Below are 24,147 nucleotides of genomic sequence, written 5' to 3'. Positions count from 1 at the left end.
CTCCCCCTCCAGATTTTTCTCTTTGTTTGTTTTTTAGACAGAGAGAAATTGAGACAAACATCCCCTTCTCTGTGTTCTTTCCTCACTTGATGTATTCATACTTTCATTGTCTGACCCTGATCTTTCTGAGCTTGAAGAGTTGGCCATATACTTTCCTGCATATTCATAAACGTTATCCTCTTTATAGTCCAGAAGGTCCTTTAAAAATGTACGTCTTTTTCTTGAATTTGTCTCATCCTGAATTTTTTTTTAGTTTCAGCTGTAATTTCATCTTTAACTTTATTTGTTTTGCCCTAGTATCAATCTCAACAAGTTCATAAAGCAATCTGTTAAATAATCCTCCCACTTTTTCTTAAAATTTTCAGGTAAAGAATTATTTAAATTTTCCCTGTCCTTTTTCTTAATCTCAGACTTCTACGGATCATTTTATTATCCAGATACCTTTGCAAAATCGATCTTTCCCATTTTAAATTAAGTTGTTTCACCATATTATTTCTATAGACCTTAAAATCATGATATATCGATCCATCTCCAAATCTATGTGCATCCTGTTTTTAACCAAAGGTTTCATGAATATCAAATTCCTGCTCTTGCCACCCTATATTCAAACTTAGGCTATACCATATCTAGTTAATTGTACCTCGAGCACAGTACTGAAGAACAAGACCTTTATCAGTCCAGAGTTCAATATAACAAATGTACCAGCTCAGAGGATTATCAAAAACACATGAGTATTATAACTTTCTAAACTGCTTATTGGTTCACCTAGTTCATGGGGGGACCATGTAAATACCTATCGACTAGATTACAAGTGTTGCGGTACGGCTTTTAATGCTGAAAAATGGCAATTCCAGCTGTAACGCAACGTCCACTCCGCACTCAAAAAAATTACTTTTTTGTGTAGGATTTCCATAGCGCCGGTATTACAGGTTGTGCGGTCCGGCTAAAATGCTTGCGTTACAGCCTATACCGACACGATCCATACCACCATCTGAGACCAGTAGTTATGGATTTTGCAAAAAAAAATGTTTCACAAAACTCATAACTAAACTGTTACAAAGTACACTAACACCCATAAACTACATATTAACCCTTAAACCCCACCCTCCAACATCGCAAACACTATCTTAAACCTATTAACCCCTAATCTGCCACCCACATCGCGACTGTTAAATAAACCTATCTTCAACACTATTTAAATACATTAACCCCTAAACCGCCGCTCCCCAACACCGCCAACACTATAATAAAGTTATTAACCCCTAAACCTCTGGCCCTCCACATTGCCAACGCTATAATAAAGTATTAACCCCTAAACCTCTAGCCCCCCCACATAGTAACTACTAAACTAAACCTATTAACCCCTAGACCACCGCCCCCCCCACATAGCAAAACACTAAATTAAACTATTAACCCCTAAACCTAACACTCTCCTAACTTTAAATTAAAATTACAATATAACAATCTTTAAAAAAATAAAAACTTACCAGTGAAATAAAAATAAACCTTTAAACTATAAATTAACCTAACTTAACTATTATAATAAAAAAATACTATCAATTAAAACCTAAATTACAAATTTAAAAAACCTAGCACTACGAAAAAAATTTAATTAAAAAAAAAAATTAAAAAAATGTATGCTTACCTGATAAATTTCTTTCTTTCCTGATATGGTGAATCCACAACGTCATTAATTACTAGTGGAAATATCACTCCTGGTCAGCAGGAGGAGTCAAAGAGCACCACAGCCAAGCTGGAAAAAGGAATAACACAAAGGTGTAGAGGTGCTTGACGTTTACTAAAACATAACTGTCTTAATAAAAAGTGTGGGGTCCTAAACTCACCATATCTGGAAATAAATAAATTTATCAGGTAGGCATACATTTTGTTTTCTTTCCTAAGATATGGTGAGTCCACAACGTCATTAATTACTAGTGGGAACCAATACCCAAGCTAGAGGACACAGATGACCAGGGAGGGAGAACAAGACAGGTATACCTAAACACCGCTTGAAGAACTTTTTCTCCCCAAAGAAGCCTCAGCCAAGGCAAAATAATTAAATTTGTAAACTTTGGAAAAAGTATGCAGAGAAGACCAAGTTGCAGCCTTGCAAATCTGTTCCACAGAAGCTTCCAAGAAGAGGAGACAGCCCTCGTAGAATGAGCTGTAATTCTCTCAGGAGGCTGCTGACCAGCCGTCTCATAAGCCAAAGGAAATACACTTCTCAACCAGAGAAAAAGAGAAGTAGCAGAAGCTTTCTGACCAATACGCTTTCCTGAGAAGCAAATTAACAGGATAGAAGACTAGTGAATCCTTAGTCACCTCCAGGCCGTGCAACAAACATTTCTTATGAGAAGAAGGATTTGGACATAACGAAGGAACAGCAATTTCCTGATTAATTTTTCTATCTGAAACCACTTCAGGAAGAAAACCCAACTTTGTACAAAGAACCACCTTATCAACATGAAAAATACAATTTGGGAATCACCCTGCAAAGCTGAGAGTTCCGAAACTCTCCGAGCAGAAGAGATAGCAATAAAAAACAAAACCTTCCAAGATAACTTAATATCTATTGAATGCAGTGGCTCAAACTGAGCCTGCTGCAAAACTTTAAAAACAAGGTTAAGGCTCCAAGGAGGAGCAACAGACTTAAACATAGGCCTGATTCTGACCTGACAAAAAGATTCAACATCTGGCACATCTGACAGCCGCTTGAGCAACAAAAGAGACAATGCAGAAATCTGACCCTTCAGAGTACTGATTGACAATCCCTTCTCCAGACCCTCCTGGAGAAAACACAAAATCCTAGGGATCCTGATCCTACGCTAAGTGTAGCCTTTGGATTCGCACCAATCAAAATATTTACGCCATACCTTATGGTAAATCTTTCTAGTAACAAGCTGAATCAAGGTTTAAATGACCGACTCAGAAAAACCACGTTTAGACAGAACTAAGCGTTCAATCTCCAAGCAGACAGCTTCAGAGAAACAATATTTGGATGAAGGAATTGACCCTGAGTTAGATGGTTCTTCCTCAGAGGTAACCTCCAAGGTGGAGGATATGATATCTCCAATAAGTCTGCATACCAGATCCTGAGAGACCATGCACAGGCTATCAGAATTACTGATGCTATCCCCTGTTAGATACGAGCAGAGACTCGTGGAGAGGCAACAAACAGAAAAATAGGAATGCTTAGACTGAAATCCCAAGAAATACGCAGGGCATCCATCACCTAGGAAGTTTGGCGTTCTGCCAAGACGCCATCAAGTCCAACTCCGGCACCCCCTATTTGAGGGCTAACCTGGATAACACCCCTGGACGGTGCTTCCCAGTTGTCCACACCTGGAATGTGGAAGGCAGATAGACAGCAATTGTGAGTTACCGCCCACTGAACAATCCGAATCACCTCCTTCTTGGCTAAAGAACTCTGAGTTCCTCCCTGGTGGTTGTTGGAAACTACAGTGGTGATATTGTCTGACTAAAACCTACTAAACCGGGCTAAGAACAACTGAGGCCAAGTCATCAGAGCATTCTAAATCGCTCTCAACTCCAATATGTTTATGGAAAGAGCAGACTCCTCTCGAGTCCAAAGTCCTTGCGCCTTTAACAATCCCAGGCTGCTCTCCCGATCAGCAGGCTGACGTCCGTGATCACAGACACCCAAGAAGGTCTCTGGAAGCAAGTGCCCGAGATAGATGCTCCTGAGAAAACCACCACAGAAGAGAATCTCTTTTTCGATTGATCTAGATCTAATCCCTGGACAGATCCTAATGATCTCAGTTCCATTGTCTGAGTATGCATGACTGCAGAACTCTAAGATGGAAATGATGTCCATGGAAGTGATCATCAGACCAATTACCTCCATACATTTAACCACTGATGCCAAACAGTAGCCTGTAGAGAGGAGGGGAAAGAATCTTTGATTTTTCTGACCTCTGTCAGAAATATTTTCATAGATAGGGAATCTATTATGGTTCCTAAGAAAACCACCCTTGTAGCTGAAACAAGGGAACTCTTCTCCAGATTCACTTTCCATCCATTGGAACGTAGAAAAGACAACAAGATCTCTGTATGAGAGTTTGCTTGTTGAAAAGATGGCACCTGAACCAATATGTCGTCCAGGTAGGGTGCTACTACAATTCCCTGAGACCTGATCACTGCCAAGAGAGCCCCCAGAACTTTTGAGAAAATTCTGGGAGCTGTGGCAAGGCCAAACGGAAGAGCCACAAACTGAAAGAATGATGAATCTCAGGCACTTGAAGATACACGTCCTTCAGGTCTATGGTAGTCAGGAACTGACCCTCTTAGACCAAGAAAGACTAGAACAAATGGTTTCCATATTGAAGGATGATACCCTGAGAAAACTTGTCGAGACACTTAGGTCTAGAATAAGACGAAAAGTTCCCTCTTCTTGGGAACCCCAACAGGTTTGACTAAAATCCTAGACCCTGTTCCCTTACAGGAACAGGTACAATTATTCCTAGAGAGAAAGGTCCCAAATGCAAATGCAAAATGCTTATCTTTTATCTGGACTGCAGATAAACTGAGAGGTGGAATCTGCCTCTGGGAAGAAAGGTATGAATTCTATTTAGAAACCCTGAGATACACAGTCTGTCTGGGACGTCTCGTATCCTTCCTGAAGAAAACAGAGAAATTCATCCCCCCACTTGGTCCCATCCCACATCAGGGGCAAAGCCATCATGCTGAGTCAGACTCAACCGTGGTTTTCTACTCTGATATCCTTTAGGGCTATTCGTCTTATCTTGTGGTAGAAAAGACTGTAAATTAAGAAATTAAGAAATATTTCTGCCAGACCAGGACCAAACAAGGTCTTACCCTTCAAAGGAAGTGCCAGAAGCATGAACTTAGAAGAAAAATTTACTGACCAGAATTTAGCCACAATGCCCAGCGAAACCAGAAATCTAGGTTCCCAGCTAAAAAAACTCATATGGTAGCATCAGAAATAAAAGAATTGGCTAGCTTAAGAGCCTTACTTCTGACCTGGATCTCCTAAAGGAGACTCTACCAAAGTGAATCAGACAAGGTGTCACACCCAAAAGATGCCGACCTTGACACAATAGTAGTACAAAGTTCAAATAAGACTCCAGCTTAGTCCTTTGATCCTTAAAAGAGCAGCTATCCTCTATAGGGATCGTAGTTCTAGAAATAGCCTCTTCTACTGTAGGCACCATGCGCCATGAATCTTTAATGGAGTCAGTGACAGGAAACCTCTTCTTAGATACAGGAGACTGGGGAAAAAGAATCCCTGGCTTTTCCAATTCCACAGAGGAAGGAACATCATAGTAACTATAAAGTTTACTAGATTTCTTAGGGTTGACAACGACAGATGTACCTGAGTCGTCCAAGAAGCCAAAACCTCCCTTAATAATACACAGAGGTGTACAAGCTTAAATCTGAAGGATACTACTTCAGCATCAGATGAAGGAATTATACTGTCCAAATCTGAGATTTCACCCTCAGAGGCTCCCGACGTATCCTCCTCATCATACCTAAGTAGCAGCAGACAGAACAGAAACCTTACTATCTGAATCTCTAATATTCCTCTTGGGATTTCCCTTTAGTATAGAAAAAGCAGATAATGCCACAGATACCACAGAAGACACTTGGGCAGCAATTCTGCAGGCAAATAACTCCTCCAGGAGATTGAGAGGAACCGCAGGACACTGCATGTGACACCATTGAGGCTTGGGATGTAGAGGAGAAAGCTGTGGCATTGCCTCAACAGCATCATCATGAGAGACTGTAGCCTCAGCAAAAAGGAGAAAATTGTATCTTTACCTTTAAAGATTAATTTAGACAAGCAGACTAAAAAGGCATACAAAAGAGATCTCTAGGCGCAGCAAAACATTTATACATAGAAGCCTCCTACTCCATGACAAAATGAAAGAAAATAGGAAAAAAATATTTTATTAATTATACTGCCCCTTTAAATTTTCATTAAGTTTAAAAGATTAACACACTGGCCTTTAATATGCAAAATGATAAAGGCTATAATAACAAAGTAAGAAAAGAAAGAGAAATAATGCTCAGCAGGCAATTTCTACATTTCCCAGAACTTTTGTTAGGAATAAAGGTAAAACAGTAACAACTGCAAGTACTAAGTTGTGCAGACTTGAATCGCATTTACAATGTAATAGTTCTCTTAGCCATGCTTGCATGTCACTCGTATACTTTTTGTACTAAACAGAATCAACTGGCTGCGACATCCTCACAGATGCGGCCGACGCCGCTCCGAACAGGGGAAGGAGATCACATAACCGGATTGGAAAGAGCTGCGTCATTAAGAAAAGCGCGCCCTTTCAATCCAGCTCGAAAGTGAAAGTGAACACTTCCAGACTAATGGCGGATTAAACCGCCTAAATAGTCTTCGCACACACCGTATACTTTTTCCTAAAAGATTTACAACTTAACAGAGAGGCATGGAAACTGAGCCTTTAGTGACTTCCCCAACATGTCTCATTTAAAACAACACCCTCTTACGGTGTACACACGGAGCACAATGCAGCATTGCCTGTTAGCTGTCATGATAGCTCAGGGGAATTAAATGTTACATGTCTGCCTCATTCTCTGAAAAAACAGCCAACAATAAAAAAAGGGGGAATACTTATTATCTCGTTAAAAAGTTAAATCCCCAAGTCTCTAATCACAATAGCATTGCCTGCTCCCTGCCTGAAAATATCCTTACCTAGTATATATTTTGTCCTCATTAAAGTTGCAGAAGTCTTAAAACTGCACGATCTCCCATACTTAGAAGACAAAAGGGCACTTACCTGTATCTAGCCGTCCGGTAGGAGGACAGCCTACATGGTGTGAGAGGATGTCACTCCTCACAGAGACCTGTAGAAAAAAGAAAGAATAGAGTAATTGCCCTTAAAAGGGCATTCAGCTCTTTTCCAAGTGCCCATTCCTAATTTAAAAAAAAAAAAAACACCCAAAAAAATATAAAAAAGGGCTTTTTTATTGTTATAGGGCTAATAGATTAGGTGTAATTGTTTTGTTTTTTTTATAATTTTATTTATTATTTTTTGTAAGCTTAGTGTTTTTTTAAATTTTTCGTAATTTAGTGTTTATTATTTTTTGTAATTTTAGATTTTTTTATTTTTTTCGTAGTAGTTTTTTTTTTAAATTTGTCATTTAGATTTTTTAATTGGTAGTATTTTTTTATTTCAATAGAATAGTTATGTTAGGTTTATTATTATTTCACAGGTAAGTTTCTATTTATTTACAGATAGTTATATTGTAATTTTAATTTAAAGTTAGGGGGTGTTAGGTTTAGGGGTTAATAGTTTAATTTAGTGTTTTGTGATTTGGGGGGCTGGCGGTTTGGGGGTTAATAGGTTTATTTAGTGGTGGCTATGTGGTAGGCGGGAGGTTTAGGGGTTAATAACTTTATTATAGTGGCGGCGATGTGGGACGCCGGGGGTTTAGAGGTTAATAACTTCATTATAGCGGCGGCGATGTCAGTGGATTAGGGGTGTTTAGACTTGGGGTTTATGTTAGAGTGTTAGGTTTAAACGTAACTTTATTTTACCATAGACATCAATGGGGTTGCGTTATAGGGATTTTTCATTCCGCACTTCAGGTGTTAGGTTTTTTCTAACATTCTCTCCCCATTGATGTCTATAGGAGAAAGCGTACACAAGCACGTCAAAGCAGCCCTTGGCTTTTATGTGGAACGGAGCTTAACGACACTATATCGCACACACAAGGAGGCTTTTCAGTAACTCGTAATGACAGTGCTAGGGAGAGTAAAATAACACAACTTTCACACCCTGTTTAGCGCAAAACTCGTAGTCTAGGTGTTTGACAGCACATCATACGAAGCTGTAATTAATTGTTGTAGCTGCCTGGCATGTGTTTAATGGTATCATCCAACTTCTCTGCTCTACGGATAGGATTTTATTTGCTCAGACGTTTTTTACTACGTACAGTATATATGTAGTTTATAGGTATATGTGTACTTTGTAAAAACTTGGGCGAGTCCACCTAAGGAGCTGTTTTTTTTAAATTATTATTTGGGAATGAGTTGCTGCTGTTAGTTTTTTATTTGTTTGGTTGTATACAAATTATTACAGACACCCATGCGCTAGCAGAACCTATAAGCATCCTCATTTCCTGCTACTATCAATACCATGGTAGCACCCTAGGTGGATGAAACTATAACCGTGAGTGCTGACCTACCTGCTATTTATATATATATTATATATATATATACACATATACACACACACATATATATATACAGAGAGAAGTGCACTCACAGGAATGAACAACTGGCTCAATACCATTGTTAGCCTGTTCTATGGCGATTTACCACCTGGGTGCAGCTTCTTAGCCCAGTAAAGCTGCACCCAGGTGGTAAATCACAATAGAACAGGCTAACAATGGTATTGAGCCAGTTTTTCATTCCTGTGAGTGCACTTCTCTCTGTATGTGTATATATATATATACAGTGCCTTGGAGCAGGGAATTATAAATAACCATTGTTTTCAAATTATGAATACTCACATTTTCCATAATAATATTTTTATTACAAACTCATATACTCAAATACCCTTTCCTGTGTAACTTACGTAAGCCCCATCAGCACCCCCTGTATCCCCTATAAGCTCTCCTTGTGTAACTTACGTAAGCCCCATCAGCACCTCCTGTAACCCCCATAAGCCTCCCCCCCCCCGGGCACAGCAAGTCAGCAGTGCAAGATGGACCAATTTGTAAATTGAATGGAGGTGGGCAAATCAAACGGACTACAGACCGATCAGATAATACATAGGAAAAAAGCATTACTGCATTATCTGATTGTTCAGTGTAGTCACTGTCTTGACAACCAAGGCATTGTTTGCGCATGCGCAATGAAGATTGCGGGCCTAGAATTCCTTGACCCGTTGCTCTAAAATAAGTATAAAATAAGCACCACACACCTCCAACAGCTGATTTCATGTCGCCAGAAGTGACGTAGTACCCGCATTCTTATGGTATACAACTTATTTTAGAACACCGGATCGGATGAGACGTGCAGCCTGCAACTTCAGACTACGGTGGCCATTATAGGCCAAAAAAAGCAATGCGTTTCAGATTTCTCCAGACTTCTACAACACAACAAGCAAATTGTGGAAAATGACTAATGCCAGGTGATTTTTATTACAATGAAGATACCTTGAAAGCTATAAGGACATGAAGTACCATCATAGCTTATGATTATGAATGAATGACCAAAAAAGGTAAGGCTTATTGAGTGTTGATTTTACATTGTTGCTCTCTTCAATTTTAATGGATTTCTAATAAGGTTTCTCAGTTTTTCTTCAAGTTGAATCCTAAGGAACTTTATTATTGTATTGCTTTATAGAGTAAGGGGACTCCATTTCCCAGAGCAACTTTTAAGATCAAGTGACCTGATCCAACACACAAAGGAATAATTACATGATTATGCAGGACAGTTGGCATGGGCTGATACAGGTGTAATGCTTGTACGGATCTTTATATTTGCTCTATGCTCCTGGTGGAATCTTGATCCGTGATTACACCTGTCTCCTGCGTTAGTCCTTTAGGTCTGGATGGAAGCAGCATTTAAAATGAGCTGCACTTACTGTTGGATATGAGTTGGTTCATCTGGTAGTTTTATTTTTAGTGGGATGCAATTGTGTGTTTGTTTATCCACTACTTTGAGGAGACACCTGATTACACTGGCATATGACCTGATCATTATATGATATCCTTGGAATGTTTTAGTTATTTGAATGGTGAGACACTCCTCTTTCAAATGAGGGGTCTTATAGTATGGTTCTATGGCTAGGAGTAGCTAAGGACACCCTCTGAATAGCCACAACTCCCAAAATAGGATGAATTAGTTATTTAATCAGTCACTGTTGTCAGGAGTTATTCCTGTTGACTGGAAAATTATTTCTAATGTAGTCCCTCTTCATAAACAGGGTAGTCGGGAAGCCTTTGATCAGTCAATTTGACCATAGTTGTAGAGAAATTACTAGAAACTTATTTAAAGGAAAGACTTGTGTCTTACCCTCAAACAAACAACTTAGAGGACAAAAGACAGCACGACTTCACTGTTGGAAGATCATACCAGATTAATATAATTGATTTCTTTGGCCATGTAACTAAATTAATAGACAACAGAGGAGCTGTAGATGTAGCAAATCTAAACTTTAGAAAAGCCTTTGACACTGTCCCACACAATAAACTTATTTACTAAATATATCACCTTGGATTAGTTGCTAAAACTGTTAAGAGGGTAGGATAGTCGGCAGATGTTTTCAATTAATGGAGTAAATTCAAATGAGGGGTTAGTTACAAGTAGTGTTCCCCAGGGGTCAGTCATTGGGCCTATGTTGTTTAACATATTAATCAGTGATATTGGTATTAATATTAAAACAACAGGAAGACTGGGAAAATAAATGGAGTCTAAAATTCAATATTACCAAAATTATGCATTTAGGATTGAAAACCCCAAAAGCCAAATACAGACTAAATGATACATTACTGACTGTAACTAAAGAGGAACAAGACGTGAGAATTATTATTCCAAATGATTTAAAATTTGGTAAACAATGCAGCAATCAGCCAGTAAGGCCAGTAGATCACTTGGTTGCATTGGGAGAAGTATTGGCAGCAGAAATAGCAAGATTCTTAAGTAACTTTACAGATCACAAGTTAGGGCTTATCTGGAATATTGCGTACATTTCTGGAGACAATGGGGTCTATTTATTAAACCCCAGCGGACATTATTTGCTATAGCAAATCATGTCTTCCCTTCATCGCTAAATGCCAACACCATTCGCTTGTGCAATGCTGCCCCCTGGCGGACGAGTTAAGGAGCAGCCGTCTTACAACCGCTGCTTCTTAACTACAGATTCCGGTGAGCCATACACTACGCAGGGAGATAGCAATATCCGCTGCTTGGTAAATCTCCCCCATATCTCAAGAACGATATAAATAAACTAGAAAGTGTCCAAAGGAGGGCTACTAAAATGGTACATGGTCTAAAATATAAAATATTCAAAGAAAGACTCTATGATTTAAAAAAATATAGTTTAGAGGAGAGAAGGGAAAGGCGACATGATAGAAACCTTCATACATATGAAGGGATATAATAAAGTGGAAAGTGAAAACATTTTCCACAAAAAAGAATACCAAAAGGTGTAACAACCTTAAGTTAGAGGGTAACAGGTTAATTAAAAAAATGGTTATGTTTTATTATATTGCTGCTGTAAAAATGTACTGCAAATTGCTGACACAACCAACTATTAATACAGATCTTGTAAGAATTAAATATTTTTTACATTTTGTGACAATAAAAAATAAAGAGTAGGTAATAATTACTCTTTACTACTAACCTTCTAAATATTGCCCAGAAACATTTCAGAATATATATAATATACAAAATATTTGTTTAAGCAGTTTGTCAGAGTACCCTTTAAACTGTTCCATTAAATGTGCTATGATAATTTCTAAGAATAAACATAAAACTATAATTGTTTAGAATAGAAAATAATACAAATAAAGATATGACAATACTTACAGTTCACCTGCACATAGACAACAGCTTCATCATGACCAGCAACATTCTCAGCTTTAACGGACACCCTATAAATTCCTGGATTTTCATAGCGGTGCTGTATGGGTTCTCCCGTCAGTGTAATGTTCACATAAATAGCTTTGAAGCCGTCTCCTAGGTCCACCTGATACTTGGTATTCAAAATATCCCCCTGCAATAAAGAATAGGAATCAGTCAAATTCCATCACCATCCCTGCTTCTTCTCATGTCTTCTGCTCTAAAATGTCAGATTTCTGCCTGAGGCCTTCATCCCTACCAGCTGAGATGAACTTCTTAGAAAGGCATAAATGTGCATTTTATCATTGTCTATATGTCTACCCACTGCAATGGGGGGAAGGGTTATGCAAGAAATAATACTTGTGTTGTGCAGAAATGTGCATTTCCTGTTAGCTAGTTTTCTCTTAAACCCCCAAAATAAAACAAAAAAGCATTCAGATAGGATATACAATGGTCTGTTGTCTATTACAACACTTTAAAAGTATCATCATAGAAAGATTTTGAATACAATATCCCTTTAAAATATCATTTTTATTAGGGAAAGCAAAAACAGAACGCACAGAGGGCACATAGATTCAATGTACAGTTTACAATTAGTAGGTAAGATTACAGTATATAACAATAGCAGGAGTAAACATAATCATGAGGAGTGCTATTCTCTGATACATATTGACATTTCCGCCAGTCATTGATCTACGAGTGAGTGTAAAAGTTACCTCTGTACGTGTCTGCCATCCCCAGGCATTTTAAAGTATTTTTTATAAACCAAAACGGAAAGAATAAACTAAACTACTACTAAACCACTTAAGGGCCCTACTGTGGGGCCGGTCGAGGTCGAGGCCTGGCAGAGGGAAAAAAAAAAAAAAAAAAAAAAAAAAAAAAAGAGGGGGGGGGGGGGGTGGGGGGGAGGGGGGAAAGAGGAGGCAGGTGGTGTAAGGGGGTAAGCGCGGTGCGTTGGAGGATGAGATGCGGGTGTGTGTGGAGCACAATGCAGGGCCTAAAGCTAAGCCACTAACCATGCTCCTGAAGCAGGTGAGCCCAGTCACCCCTTAAAGTACTTTCCATAAAAATCACAGAGTCTTTAAATGGCTTGAGAATGAGCCTCTGTATTTCCAGTTCAAAGGTGAGGATTAATCTGCGCCACTTACGTAAGAATAGGCTCAGTCTGTTCTGTACATCTATCCTGACGTCCATTTGCTCAATGAATAATTGGGATTGTAAAAGGTTCTTAAAGCCTTTAAATGAGGGGCCAATGTTGTTAATCCAGTGTTTCAATATGTGTTTCCTAGCCACGAGCATGATTAAGCTCAGTACTGAGTCATGTTGTTTGTGTCGGTCATCCCAGCATAGGAATATGATAGTTTCGGGGCGTATCTCAAGCTGTATCTGGAGTTTTTGTTTCAGCCAAAATTGGATTTTACCCCAATATTGCCTGATCGGAGGGCAATCCCATACATAGTGGAGGAGATTAGGGTTATCTAGTGAGCATTTAGAGCATTTATTTGTGTGGGTGGGAATCCACTTGGCCATAACTCTGGGTGTGAAGTATGCCCTATGTAAGAAGCGTACTTGGGATTCTCTAAGCGTGGCTGATAGAGTTGCTTTCCTGGTTTTTTCCATACTATTCTTAATTTCCACCCACGTAGTCTCTCCCAGTCCCTCTCTAATCCAGCCTGTCTGTATAGATGGTTGTAACTTTGGGAGGTGGTGTTGCAATAGGATTTGATATATTTCTGAGAGAGAAAACCTGCCCATGGCATATAGTGATTGAGTGAGGCGGAAAGGGGATCCCTCCCAAAAATCTGTTGTGTCTCTGACCAGTGTTCCAGCATAGTGACGTATCTGGAGGAATGCATAAAAGTGAGTTCTTGGCAAGCCATAGTCCCTCTGTAGGGCCCCAAATGTCGTGAAAGTTTTTGTTAGCGGATCAAAGAGAGGCTTGAGAGATTTTATCCCCTTCGCCTCCCAAATCCTGAAAGGCAGGGTATCAGATCCTGTCGGAAAATCTGGGTTACTCCTGATAGGGAGATAAGGCGAAGCGTGGCAGGTTTTGCCTAGATATTTGTGGGCAAGAAGCCAGGCCTTCAGGGGGTCGCTGAATAGAGCGTTGAGACCCAAGTTCTTCAAGGCCTTCATGTTTGCAAGATGCGGAAGGTAGGCCAGGGAAATGTCCCCCAGCACTGCCTGCTCCAGATCTGGACGACAGAAGTGATGGGTGCCTACCTGCCAATCCACTACCAGACGAATCAGAGCGGCCCAGTTGTAAAGCCGAAAATCAGGGAGTGCTAAGCCTCCATTAAGGAATGTCATATTAAGTTTTTCCCTCGAGATCCGTGATTTTTTCCCTTGCCAGATGAACTCTCGTGTTGCAGAGTTTAGAAGCTTGAGATCAGCTTTGCTCAAGAGTAGGGGAAGCATTAGAAGTGGGTATAGAACCCGGGGGAGCACCACCATTTTAAGCAGGGCAATTCTTCCCGTCAACGACAGTGGCAGGGATCTCCAACTGTTCATTTGGGCTTGTAGTTTAGCACATATGGGGGTTAGGTTGTCAGCATATAGCCTATTGGGGTTGGCTGAAATCTTAATACCGAGATAGGTAATATTATGTTTGGCTATTGTAAAGGGGTAGTTCACCCCAGAGGAGGTTTTCCTATTTAGCCAAAGGATCTCCGACTTTTGTACATTTATTCTATAACCCGAGAATAGGCCAAAGTTCTTGAGATCATTCATGATATTAGGCAGGTGTCTTTGAGGGTCCTGCACAAAGAGGAGCATATCATCGGCATATAGTGCCAAATGCTGTGGAGATCCTGCTATATCCACACCCGGGAAGGTCTGCCGCAGTTTAACGGCCAGGGGTTCTAACGCTATATTAAAGAGTAGGGGTGACAGGGGGCACCCCTGTCTTGTGCCCCTGTGCAGTTGGAAATCAGGCGAGAAGACATTGTTAACAATCACATTAGCCGTGGGCGAGTGGTAGAGATTTTTGATGAGAGTGAGAAAGGGACCAGAGAAGTTGGCTTGGGACATAGTGTGAAGAAGGTGGTCCCATTCCACCCGATCAAAGGCCTTCTCTACGTCAAGCGACAGCAGGAAGGCCTCCGAGTCAACTGTCTCCACCTGCTTCCTCGAGCCAGACCAGAAGAATTGAGCTATCTGTAGGACCCTGCGTACGTTAACTACTGAAGAGCGCGCATACATGAAGCCAGTCTGATCTTCATGGATGATAGTGGGTAGAATGAACTTAAGTCTCTCGGCGAACAATTTAGTAAGGATCTTATAGTCCGCGTTTAGCAGGGATATCGGTCTATAAGATTCGGGTAACAGGCAGTCCTTCCCTTCTTTATGAATCAAAGTGATGGAGGCCGATACAAATTCTGGGGAGGGTGCCGACTCCTCTCTAAGGTAGATAGAGAATAGATCCACAAGAGAGGGAGTGACCTGTGACTTAAGTAATCGATAAAATTCGATAGGCAATCCATCCGGACCTGGCGCCTTGCCCAGAGACATGGCCATGATGGTTCTCTCAACCTCATCCCTCGCTATCGGAGCATTCAGTTTGTTCAATTGCTCCTCTGAGATTTTTGGGAGCTCAACAGATTCCCAGAATCTGTCTCTCACTTCGTTTCCCGAGGGGAGCTCACTTGCGTAAAGGGTAGAGTAATAGGAGGCAAAAGCCTCCGCTATTTGATTGGAGTCTTTGAGCACTCTGCCACCCGCTCTTAAAGCAGCAATGTGTCTGGAGGAGTTATTGAGCTTCACTAGGGTAGCCAAAAGCTTCCCGGATTTATCCCCATAGCGATAGTATTTACCGCGAGTCCGGAGGAGCGCTTGCGAGGCCTGGTGCGCCAGAAGCGCATCGTATTCTGTTTTGGTACCAACATATTTACGGTAGGAATCGTTGGAGGGGGTAGAACAATATTCACGGTAGGCCTCTGCAAGGTTGTTCCTCAAGTTAACAACCTTTTCTAGACATTGTTTCTTTCTCCGGGCTAGGTAAGCGATAATATCACCCGAGAGCACCGCTTTGGCCGTAGTCCAGAAAAGTTCTGGGGCATGTATGTGTTGGATATTATTTGCCTTGTAATCATCCCAACAATGCGTTAGGTAGGCTTGGAATTCCTGGGATGTTACAAGATATCTCGGGAAGCGTAGAGTGCGTCTGTTGCCAACCCTGGGAGTTATATCCAGAAAAAGAGCTATGGGGGCGTGGTCAGAGACAATAATCTCGCCTATTTTAGTATCGATGACTCGGGTGATTAGAGAGTTTGAGATCATGAAGAGATCAATGCGTGACATAGAGGGTGTGGCCCGGGATACGCAAGTGTAGTCCCTACCATCTGGATTAAGCTGTCGCCAAATGTCTGAGATATCAAGGGAGGTGGATAAGCCCCCAAACACATCTCTCTCAAATTTATCTGATACCCTAGGCAGGCTTCTCTCTGTGCATCTGTTGGGATCTTTAAGCCTATCACAGTGAGGGTTTGGGGCCAAATTGAAATCCCCTCCTAGAATGATATGAGTCCCTAGAAAGGGAATGAGTGTCGTCAGTATGGAGTCCCAGAATTTCCTATCCTTTTGATTAGGGGCATAGATGTTACATAGTGTGTAGATGTTGTCTGAGGTGCGAATCTTTGCGACAATGAATCTACCTTCAGGGTCTTTAAGTGTTTCCAGGACCTCATAGTTCAATTGTTTACCAAAGAGTATGGCCACTCCTCTGCTAGCTGACTTGTATGAGGCATACTCTACTCTACCCACCCAGTCAGTCTGTAGTTTACTGTGTTCCAAGTCCGAGAGGTGTGTCTCTTGTAGAAACACAATCTCCGCTCTTTTTTTCCTGAGGTGTGTTAGGATCGATTTTCTCTTGATGGGGGAATGAATTCCCCCTATGTTCCAAGAGTACAGATTAAATGTTTACTACTATCAATGATCCTGAAGTGGAGACTACATGGATGGCAAGGAAGTGTACAGTGCATGCGGCATAATAAGTGCAAAAGAGAGACATCAGAGAAAAGGTAAGAGCATAATCATGAAGGAGGGGAGGGGGGGAACGGAAGAGAGGGGAGAGGAGAGGAGGGGAAAAAAAGAAAAAAAAAAAAAAAAAAAAAAAGGGGGGGAGAGGAAGTTTACACCTCATACTTTGGTGACCTCCCATGGTGCGTGGCAAGACTCCCGGTTCAGCCTCACAGCACACCAATCCCTCGCCAGACCTCGCCAAGTGGAATTTCTCCTTTAATGTACCATGACTGCAACACTGTAAAAAAGAGTATATGTTTGTCCTTGAAAACCATTCTAACACACATCTCAAAACATAACCACTAAAAGGTGGTGTGTTGCAACAAGTACTTTTACCTTTAGATTTATGCATAACTAACAGAAGTACAAACACGGCAACTCTAACAAGGGACTCAAAGTGGTCCTCATAGAACAGTTTTACCCTTGGATTCCATGGCAGAGATTTAGTTTTAACATAATTGAAAGTAGGTAATATATTGAGGCAAAAACAGTGTTCTTTATACTGGAATCTGAATGGGGGTGGTTTCCAAGAGGTAATTATAACAAAAAGTTCAAAACATTTCATGCAGAACTGTGTGAGGGGGGAACACCCTAGTCGACCCTCTCTATTCTTCAACTGGGGCCTACATTGCGCCTCACCCTCCCGCATCTCACTAGGGGGACCAGGACCAGGAACCCCAGCCCGCTCAAGATTTTTCCCCAGGGAGAGGCTCAGTAGTAATACAGTCAACTGGATCAGTGTCAATACCATTCCAGCCATAGTGTTAAATTGTAGATGTAGTAATTAGGTATAAGGGTTTAAATACAGTAAATATGAATCTATCAGAGCCATTCAGCCCTCACCTTCTCTCATCTGTCTCACTGGGCTACGCGTGGGGCTGCGTACAGGGGGTTCATAGTTATCAAGGAACTCCTGGGCGGCCGTTGGGGAATCAAAGAATCTAAGGCCCCTGGGGGTGACCAGTTTGAGTCTGGCAGGGTATAAAAGATACGCTTGTCTGCCCTCCCTATGCAGTCGAGAGCAGAGAGGCACGAACTCTCTGCGGCGTCTCATGAGATCCGCAGAGTAATCCTGAAACAACAGCAATCTCGCATTCTCAAACACCAGCTCATGCAATTTCCTGTAAGCTCTCAGGATGGCTGTTTTGGTCTGAAAATTTAAGAACTTTATCATTATGGGACGGGGTTGTGCCGGGTCCTGACCCCCCCTTTCCAGGCCCACTCTGTGTGCCCTCTCCACTCCTCCAATTAAGTCTTTAGGAGAAAGTTTTAACAGAGACGGCAGAGTATTTTCTACGAAATGAATTAGATCGGTTTGTTTGATGGATTCGGGAAGGCCAAGGAGACGCATGTTATTGCGCCTCGATCTATTTTCTAGATCATCTATTTTTGATTGGAGGGTTGCGGTTTGTCTCTCTAGCTGCTCTATCTTATGAGTGGTGGTGACATTAGAGTCCTCCAGGTCTGAAATTCTACCCTCTGCCTCCCCCATCCTGGTGGAAAACTGTTTAACCTCACCCGCTAGGGTGTCTACTCCCCTTTGAAGGTTGTCAATTTTAGGCATAAAAAGCATGGTAATTTGTTTGACAATGGGGTGTGTATCTAATAATTCGCCTTCTAGTGGAAAATCAGAACTGTGGCCTTGTGTAGTAGGGTCATTTGTAGCCCTGTGACGGCGGTCATTAGCTTTATTGCGGCTCGCCATTGGTGTGTTAGTTAGGTATTTCTCCATAAACCAATGAAAGATATGAGATAGATGGGTAGTGATAGAAGGGCAATATCGGGGAGCAGTGTTAAACTTGGATAAGATTCAGTTGTAAACCTCGCCAGCAGGGGCACTAAATCACAATCAGGCAGTCAAATCTCGCAAGAAACAGCACCCCTGAGCATGTCTAAACTGAATGAAATATAGTATGTATGGTTAAGTGCCAGTGTGAACAATGTCAAAATCTAAGATTTAAGTTTCAAAAACCCACACAGTGTATACAGACAAATATTCACAAGGTCAGAATAAACACAACAGTATACTCTGGTTGCTGGGGAGAGAAAAGGGTTATGAACAGAAATTATTAGCAGTACAAAATTTCAGGTTCTATACAGCAAGCTCCACAGAGAAACAAATGTGGTGGCTTGCAGCAAGGTGTCCACACATTCAGTATCCTAAGGATAGGAGACCAAGAGTCCTTGTATGTGCAGTTCAATACAACAGGTGACTGTATGGTTAAGTGCCAATGTGAGCAATGTCAAAATCTAAAATTTGAGTTTCAAAAACCCACACAGTGTATGCAGACAAATATACACAAGGTCTGAATAAGCACAACAGTATACTCTGGTTGCTAGGGAGAAAAAAAAGGATTATGAACAGAAGTTATTAGCAGTGCAAGATTTCAGGTTCTATACAGCGGGCTCCACAGAGAAACAAATGTGGTGGTTTTGCAGCAAGGTGGCCACACATTCAGTATCCTAAGAATAGGAGACCAGGAATCCCTGTGTGTGCAGTTCAATAAAACAAGTGGCAGTAAGCTCCACAGCCAAGATTCTGGGATCGCCGGATCAGTTCTGCCTCAAAGCTGCTGAAGGGTGACAGGAGGCTATGCAGTTTAAAGGAGGCCTAGCATGTTGGGTAGGCTCTATTAGTTTAGTTTAATAAGAGGCTCTGTAGGAGTTGGGAGCAGGTCTAGCGGTATTTGCAGTGACCCTGTTAATGTAAACCCGAGGCCTCCCAGTGATTAGTGTCTCCAGAGGGAAGAAAAAGGAGAGCTGGTCATTTGTGGATGGGCCTTGGGTGGAGCGGGTGTGTCCAGCACTGAGTAGGGGGCCTTCAGATAGGGCAAAGTAAATAGGCTTACCCCCGGTGGGTCCTGTGGCTCCTGTTTGGCGTCTGCTGCAAGATGGGGCCCCTCGAGAAGGAGCCGCGCCGTTTCGCGCCAAAAGAGAAGTTCCGTGGCGGAGGCGATCTGCGGTGTGAGTCCCTTTCACCAGACCCTATTGAGCAGTCTGGGGGGTGATGTGAGGTAGCCCGGTGTTAGTGTCGGCAACTGCCGCGATCCCTGGTTGCTGCCAAGTGAGCGGTTTCTCCTCAATTCAGGATGGGGGTATGCCACGTGGGGCCAAGATGGCTGCTCGTCGGAGAGGAGATGGTCTCACCCGGTCCGGGAGGGTGTCGGCTCAGATGATTGTAGGCCGGATTCTAGTGGTATTCAGGGGGTCAGGTATTACCCCTTAGCTGTGATCCGTGTCCCGGTGTTTAGCAGCCCAAGCGGCAGGTCACAGTGGTGGAGCGATGTTAGCTCTCCTGAAAAAGACAGAGGGGGTCCCAGACCTAGCGATCCCTCCGCTCCGGGCAGCTGTGTCTGCCAAGGATTTTTCAGTGGGCACCCGGTCAGCAGCAGGGCAGGCAAGAAGTAGATTCAGGGTGAAAACAAGTGTTCCAGGTCACTTTTTAAAAGTTTTCATGTAGATTCCGAGCGGAGCTCAATTCCCCTGCTGCCGACCACGGCGCCCGCCCACCGGAAGTCTCTACAATATCCCTTTAATAAAAACTAACAAGGAAAGCAAACTGTAAATATGAACTCATCTTAAAAAAAAAGCTTTTTTTGTGTGAAATAGAAAGCTTCAAGGAAAAGGTAATAGCATAAAACACACATGTCATACATAAATGTCCCGCCACCATCACATATCATCACTGATTTTAAGTAGAGCTATTTAAGAAAACAAAGCAACATTCAAGGACATTAGATATTTGGTATTAAGGGTCCATACCCTATAATTCTAATGGATAGCGCAGGAAAAGCTATTAGCGATTATATTACAAGTAGTGAGTTGTGTTGTGCTTGAGCACAACACAAAATACTGCTAAAAAATTTGCTTTTGGAGATCTGACGTAATGTGCTAATGCTTCAGAATTATGTATTTTAGTTACATTACATTTATGAATATTGAATGTAAAATAAAAATGTATTATTGAAAAAATCTTTTAACACTGATTAAAATGAATTTGGCATATGCCTATCTATCTATCTATCTATCTATCTATCTATCTATCTATCTATCTATCTATCTATCTATCTATCTATCTATTTATCTATCTATCTGTGTGTGTAAATGTATGTGTGCATACATGTTTATGCATATAACAATGATGATACTCAGATTTACCTATCCACCCCTGCACTCTCTCCTTCTGTCCTTTCCCACATCAGCGGCTGCTTATCTGGCATTTCTTCCTGGATGGCCTCTCACCACCTAAAAATCAACATGTCCAAGACTGAGCTTCTTCTAATCCCCTCAACTAATTCTACTCCAGTTTCTAACTTTACTATCACTGTCGGTGACACCACTATCTCCCCATCACCCCAAGTCCGCTGCCTTGGAGTTACACTCTATTCCAATCTGTCCTTCATAGCCCACATCCAATCGCTCTCTTCATCCTGTCGCAACCACCTATGCAATATCTCCAAAATGCGTCCTTTTCTGAGTGCTGAAACTACTAAACAGCTAATCCATTCCCTAGTAATTTCCTGGCTTGACTACTGTAACAACCTACTAACTGGCCTTCCTCTTTCCCGCCTCTCCCCCCTTCAATCCATCCTTAATGCCTCTGATAGGCTAATCCACCTCTCCGTGACGCTCTGTATCTGCCGCACCCCTCTGTGAGTCCCTTCACTGGCTCCCCATTCACAGCAGAATTAAATTAAAAATTCTCACTTTAACCTACAAAGCCCTTACCAATGCAGCCCCCCATACCTGTCCTCACTCATCCACAAATATACTCCAGCCCGTCCCCTAATATCCAACAACGATCTACTCCTTGCCTCTTCTACCATCACCTCCTCTCATGCTAGACTACAGGACTTCTCTCGTGCGGCACCAACCTTCTGGAACGCACTTCCTTGTGCTGTCAGACTTTCCCCCAACCTCTCCTCCTTTAAACGCTCCCTAAAGACCTTCTTGTTCAGGGAAGCCTATAACCAAATCAGTAACTAATGAATTCCACTTGCCTAAAAGTTGCCCTCATCTAACTTCACACTAACATCATTCCCACCTTTGCAGTCCCCACCTCCTGTTTCTTGCTCTCCTACCCATTTAGATTGTAAGTTCCCACGGGAACAGGGCTCCCAATTCCTCCTGTATTTGTTTGTTAAATTTTGTCTGGTGTCTCATATTGTACTGTCCTTTTATCTTTGTTACATATGAACAGCGCTGCGGAATCTGTTGGCGCTTTATAAATAAAGAATAATAATAAATAATAATAATATAAACTTGTGTATTTGTGCAGTGTTTTCAACTCATATTTCACTAAGTGAAAAAACATAATTTATGTAAGAACTTACCTGATAAATTAATTTCTTTCATATTGGCAAGAGTCCATGAGCTAGTGACGTATGGGATACAATGGGGATACAATCCTACCAAGAGGGGCAAAGTTTCCCAAACTTCAAAATGCCTATAAATACACCCCTCACCACACCCACAATTAAGTTTAACGAATAGCCAAGAAGTGGGATGATAAAGAAAGGAGTAAAAAGCACCAACAAAGGAATTTGGAAATAATTGTGCTTTATACAAAAAATCATAACCACCATAAAAAGGGTGGGCCTCATGGACTCTTGTCAATATGAAACAAATTAATTTATCAGGTAAGTTCTTACATAAATTATGTTTTCTTTCATGTAATTGGCAAGAGTCCATGAGCTAGTGACGTATGGGATATCAAATACCCAAGATGTGGAACTCCACGCAAGAGTTACTAGAGAGGGAGGGATAAAAAATAAACAGCCAAATGCTGAAAAAATAATCCACAACCCAAATATAAGTTATTCTCATGAAGAAAAGAAAAACTTAAAACAGCAGCAGAAGAATCAAACTGAAACAGCTGCCTGAAGAATTTTTCTACCAAAAACTGCTTCAGAAGAAGCAAATCAAAACGGTAGAATTTAGTAAATGTATGCAAAGAGGACCAAGTCACTAATTTGCAAATCTGATCAACTGAAGCTTCATTCTTAAAAGCCCACAAAGTGGAGACTTGACCCAACTCCAAATAAGCTTGATGAATCAAAAGCTTTAACCAAGAAGCCAGGGAAATAGCAGAGGCCTTCTGACCTTTCCTAGGACCAGAAAATATAACAAATAGACTAGAAGTCTTCCTGAAATCTTTAGTAGCTTCAACATATTTCAAAGTTCTTACCATATCCAAAGAATGTAAAGATCTTTCCAAAGGATTCTTAGGATTAGGACACAAGGAAGGGACAACAATTTCTCTACTAATGTTGTTAGAATTCACAACCTTAGATAGAAATTCAAGGAACTTGCAGACAAACCCCTATCCAAACCATCCTGGAGAAACTGTAAAATTCTAGGAATTCTAAAAGAATGCCAAGAGAATTTATGAGAAGAACACCATGAAATGTAAGTCTTCCAAACTCGATAATAAATCTTCCAAGAGACAGATTGACGAGTTTGTAACATAGTATTAATTACTGAGTCAGAGAAACCTCTATGACTTAATACGAAGCGTTCAATTTCCATACCTTCAAATTTAATGATTTAAGATCCTGATGGAAAAAACGAACCTTGAGACAGTAGGTCCAGTAGGTTGTTAGAATTCACAACCTTAGATAGAAATTCAAGGAACTTGCAGACAAACCCCTATCCAAACCATCCTGGAGAAACTGTAAAATTCTAGGAATTCTAAAAGAATGCCAAGAGAATTTATGAGAAGAACACCATGAAATGTAAGTCTTCCAAACTCGATAATAAATCTTCCAAGAGACAGATTGACGAGTTTGTAACATAGTATTAATTACTGAGTCAGAGAAACCTCTATGACTTAATACGAAGCGTTCAATTTCCATACCTTCAAATTTAATGATTTAAGATCCTGATGGAAAAACGAACCTTGAGACAGTAGGTCCGGCCTTAACGGAAGTGGCCAAGGTTGGCAACTGGACATCCGAACAAGATCCGCATACCAAAACCTGTGGGGCCACGCTGGAGCCACCAGCAACACAAATGATTGTTCCATGATGATCTTGGAGATCACTCTCCTGGATGTAAAGTCTGACGGCTGAGAAAATCCGCCTCCCAATTGTCTACACCTGGGATATGAACCGCAGAAATTAGACAAGAGCTGGATTCCGCCCAAACAAGTATCCAAGATACTTCTTTCATAGCTAGGGGACTGTGAGTCCCACCCTGATGATTGACATATGCCACTGTTGTGATATTGTCTGTCTGAAAACAAATGAACGGTTCTCTCTTCAACAGAGGCCAAAACTGAAGAGCTCTGAGAATTGAGTTCTAAAATATTGATTGGTAATCTCGCCTCTTGAGATTTCCAAACCCCTTGTGCTGTCAGAGATCCCCAGACAGCTCCCCAACCTGAAAGACTTGCATCTGTTGTGATCACAGTCCAGGTTGGCTGAACAAAAGAGGCCCCTTGAACTAAACGCTGGTGATTTAACTACCACGTCAGAGAGTGTCGAACATTGGGATTTAAGGATATTAATTGTAATATATTTATATAATCCTGGCACCATTGA

At 41.3% G+C, this 24,147-nt stretch overlaps 1 protein-coding gene across 1 annotated transcript in view; it reads right to left on the bottom strand.

Annotated features, from left to right (window-relative positions):
• Positions 1-24,147, bottom strand: part of SORCS2 (sortilin related VPS10 domain containing receptor 2) — a 1,789,666-nt gene that overhangs the window by 118,607 nt on the left and 1,646,912 nt on the right. The window contains exon 19 of the mRNA XM_053704165.1: positions 11,555-11,741. Within this exon, the coding sequence (XP_053560140.1) occupies positions 11,555-11,741 (187 nt within the window). The remainder of the gene's footprint in view (positions 1-11,554; positions 11,742-24,147) is intronic.

The sequence above is a fragment of the Bombina bombina genome, chromosome 2 (genome assembly GCF_027579735.1).
Source record: "Bombina bombina isolate aBomBom1 chromosome 2, aBomBom1.pri, whole genome shotgun sequence".
Taxonomy (NCBI): Eukaryota; Metazoa; Chordata; class Amphibia; order Anura; family Bombinatoridae; genus Bombina; species Bombina bombina.
Note: the sequence above shows the minus strand (reverse complement) of the source record. Positions and strands in the feature narration are given on the sequence as shown.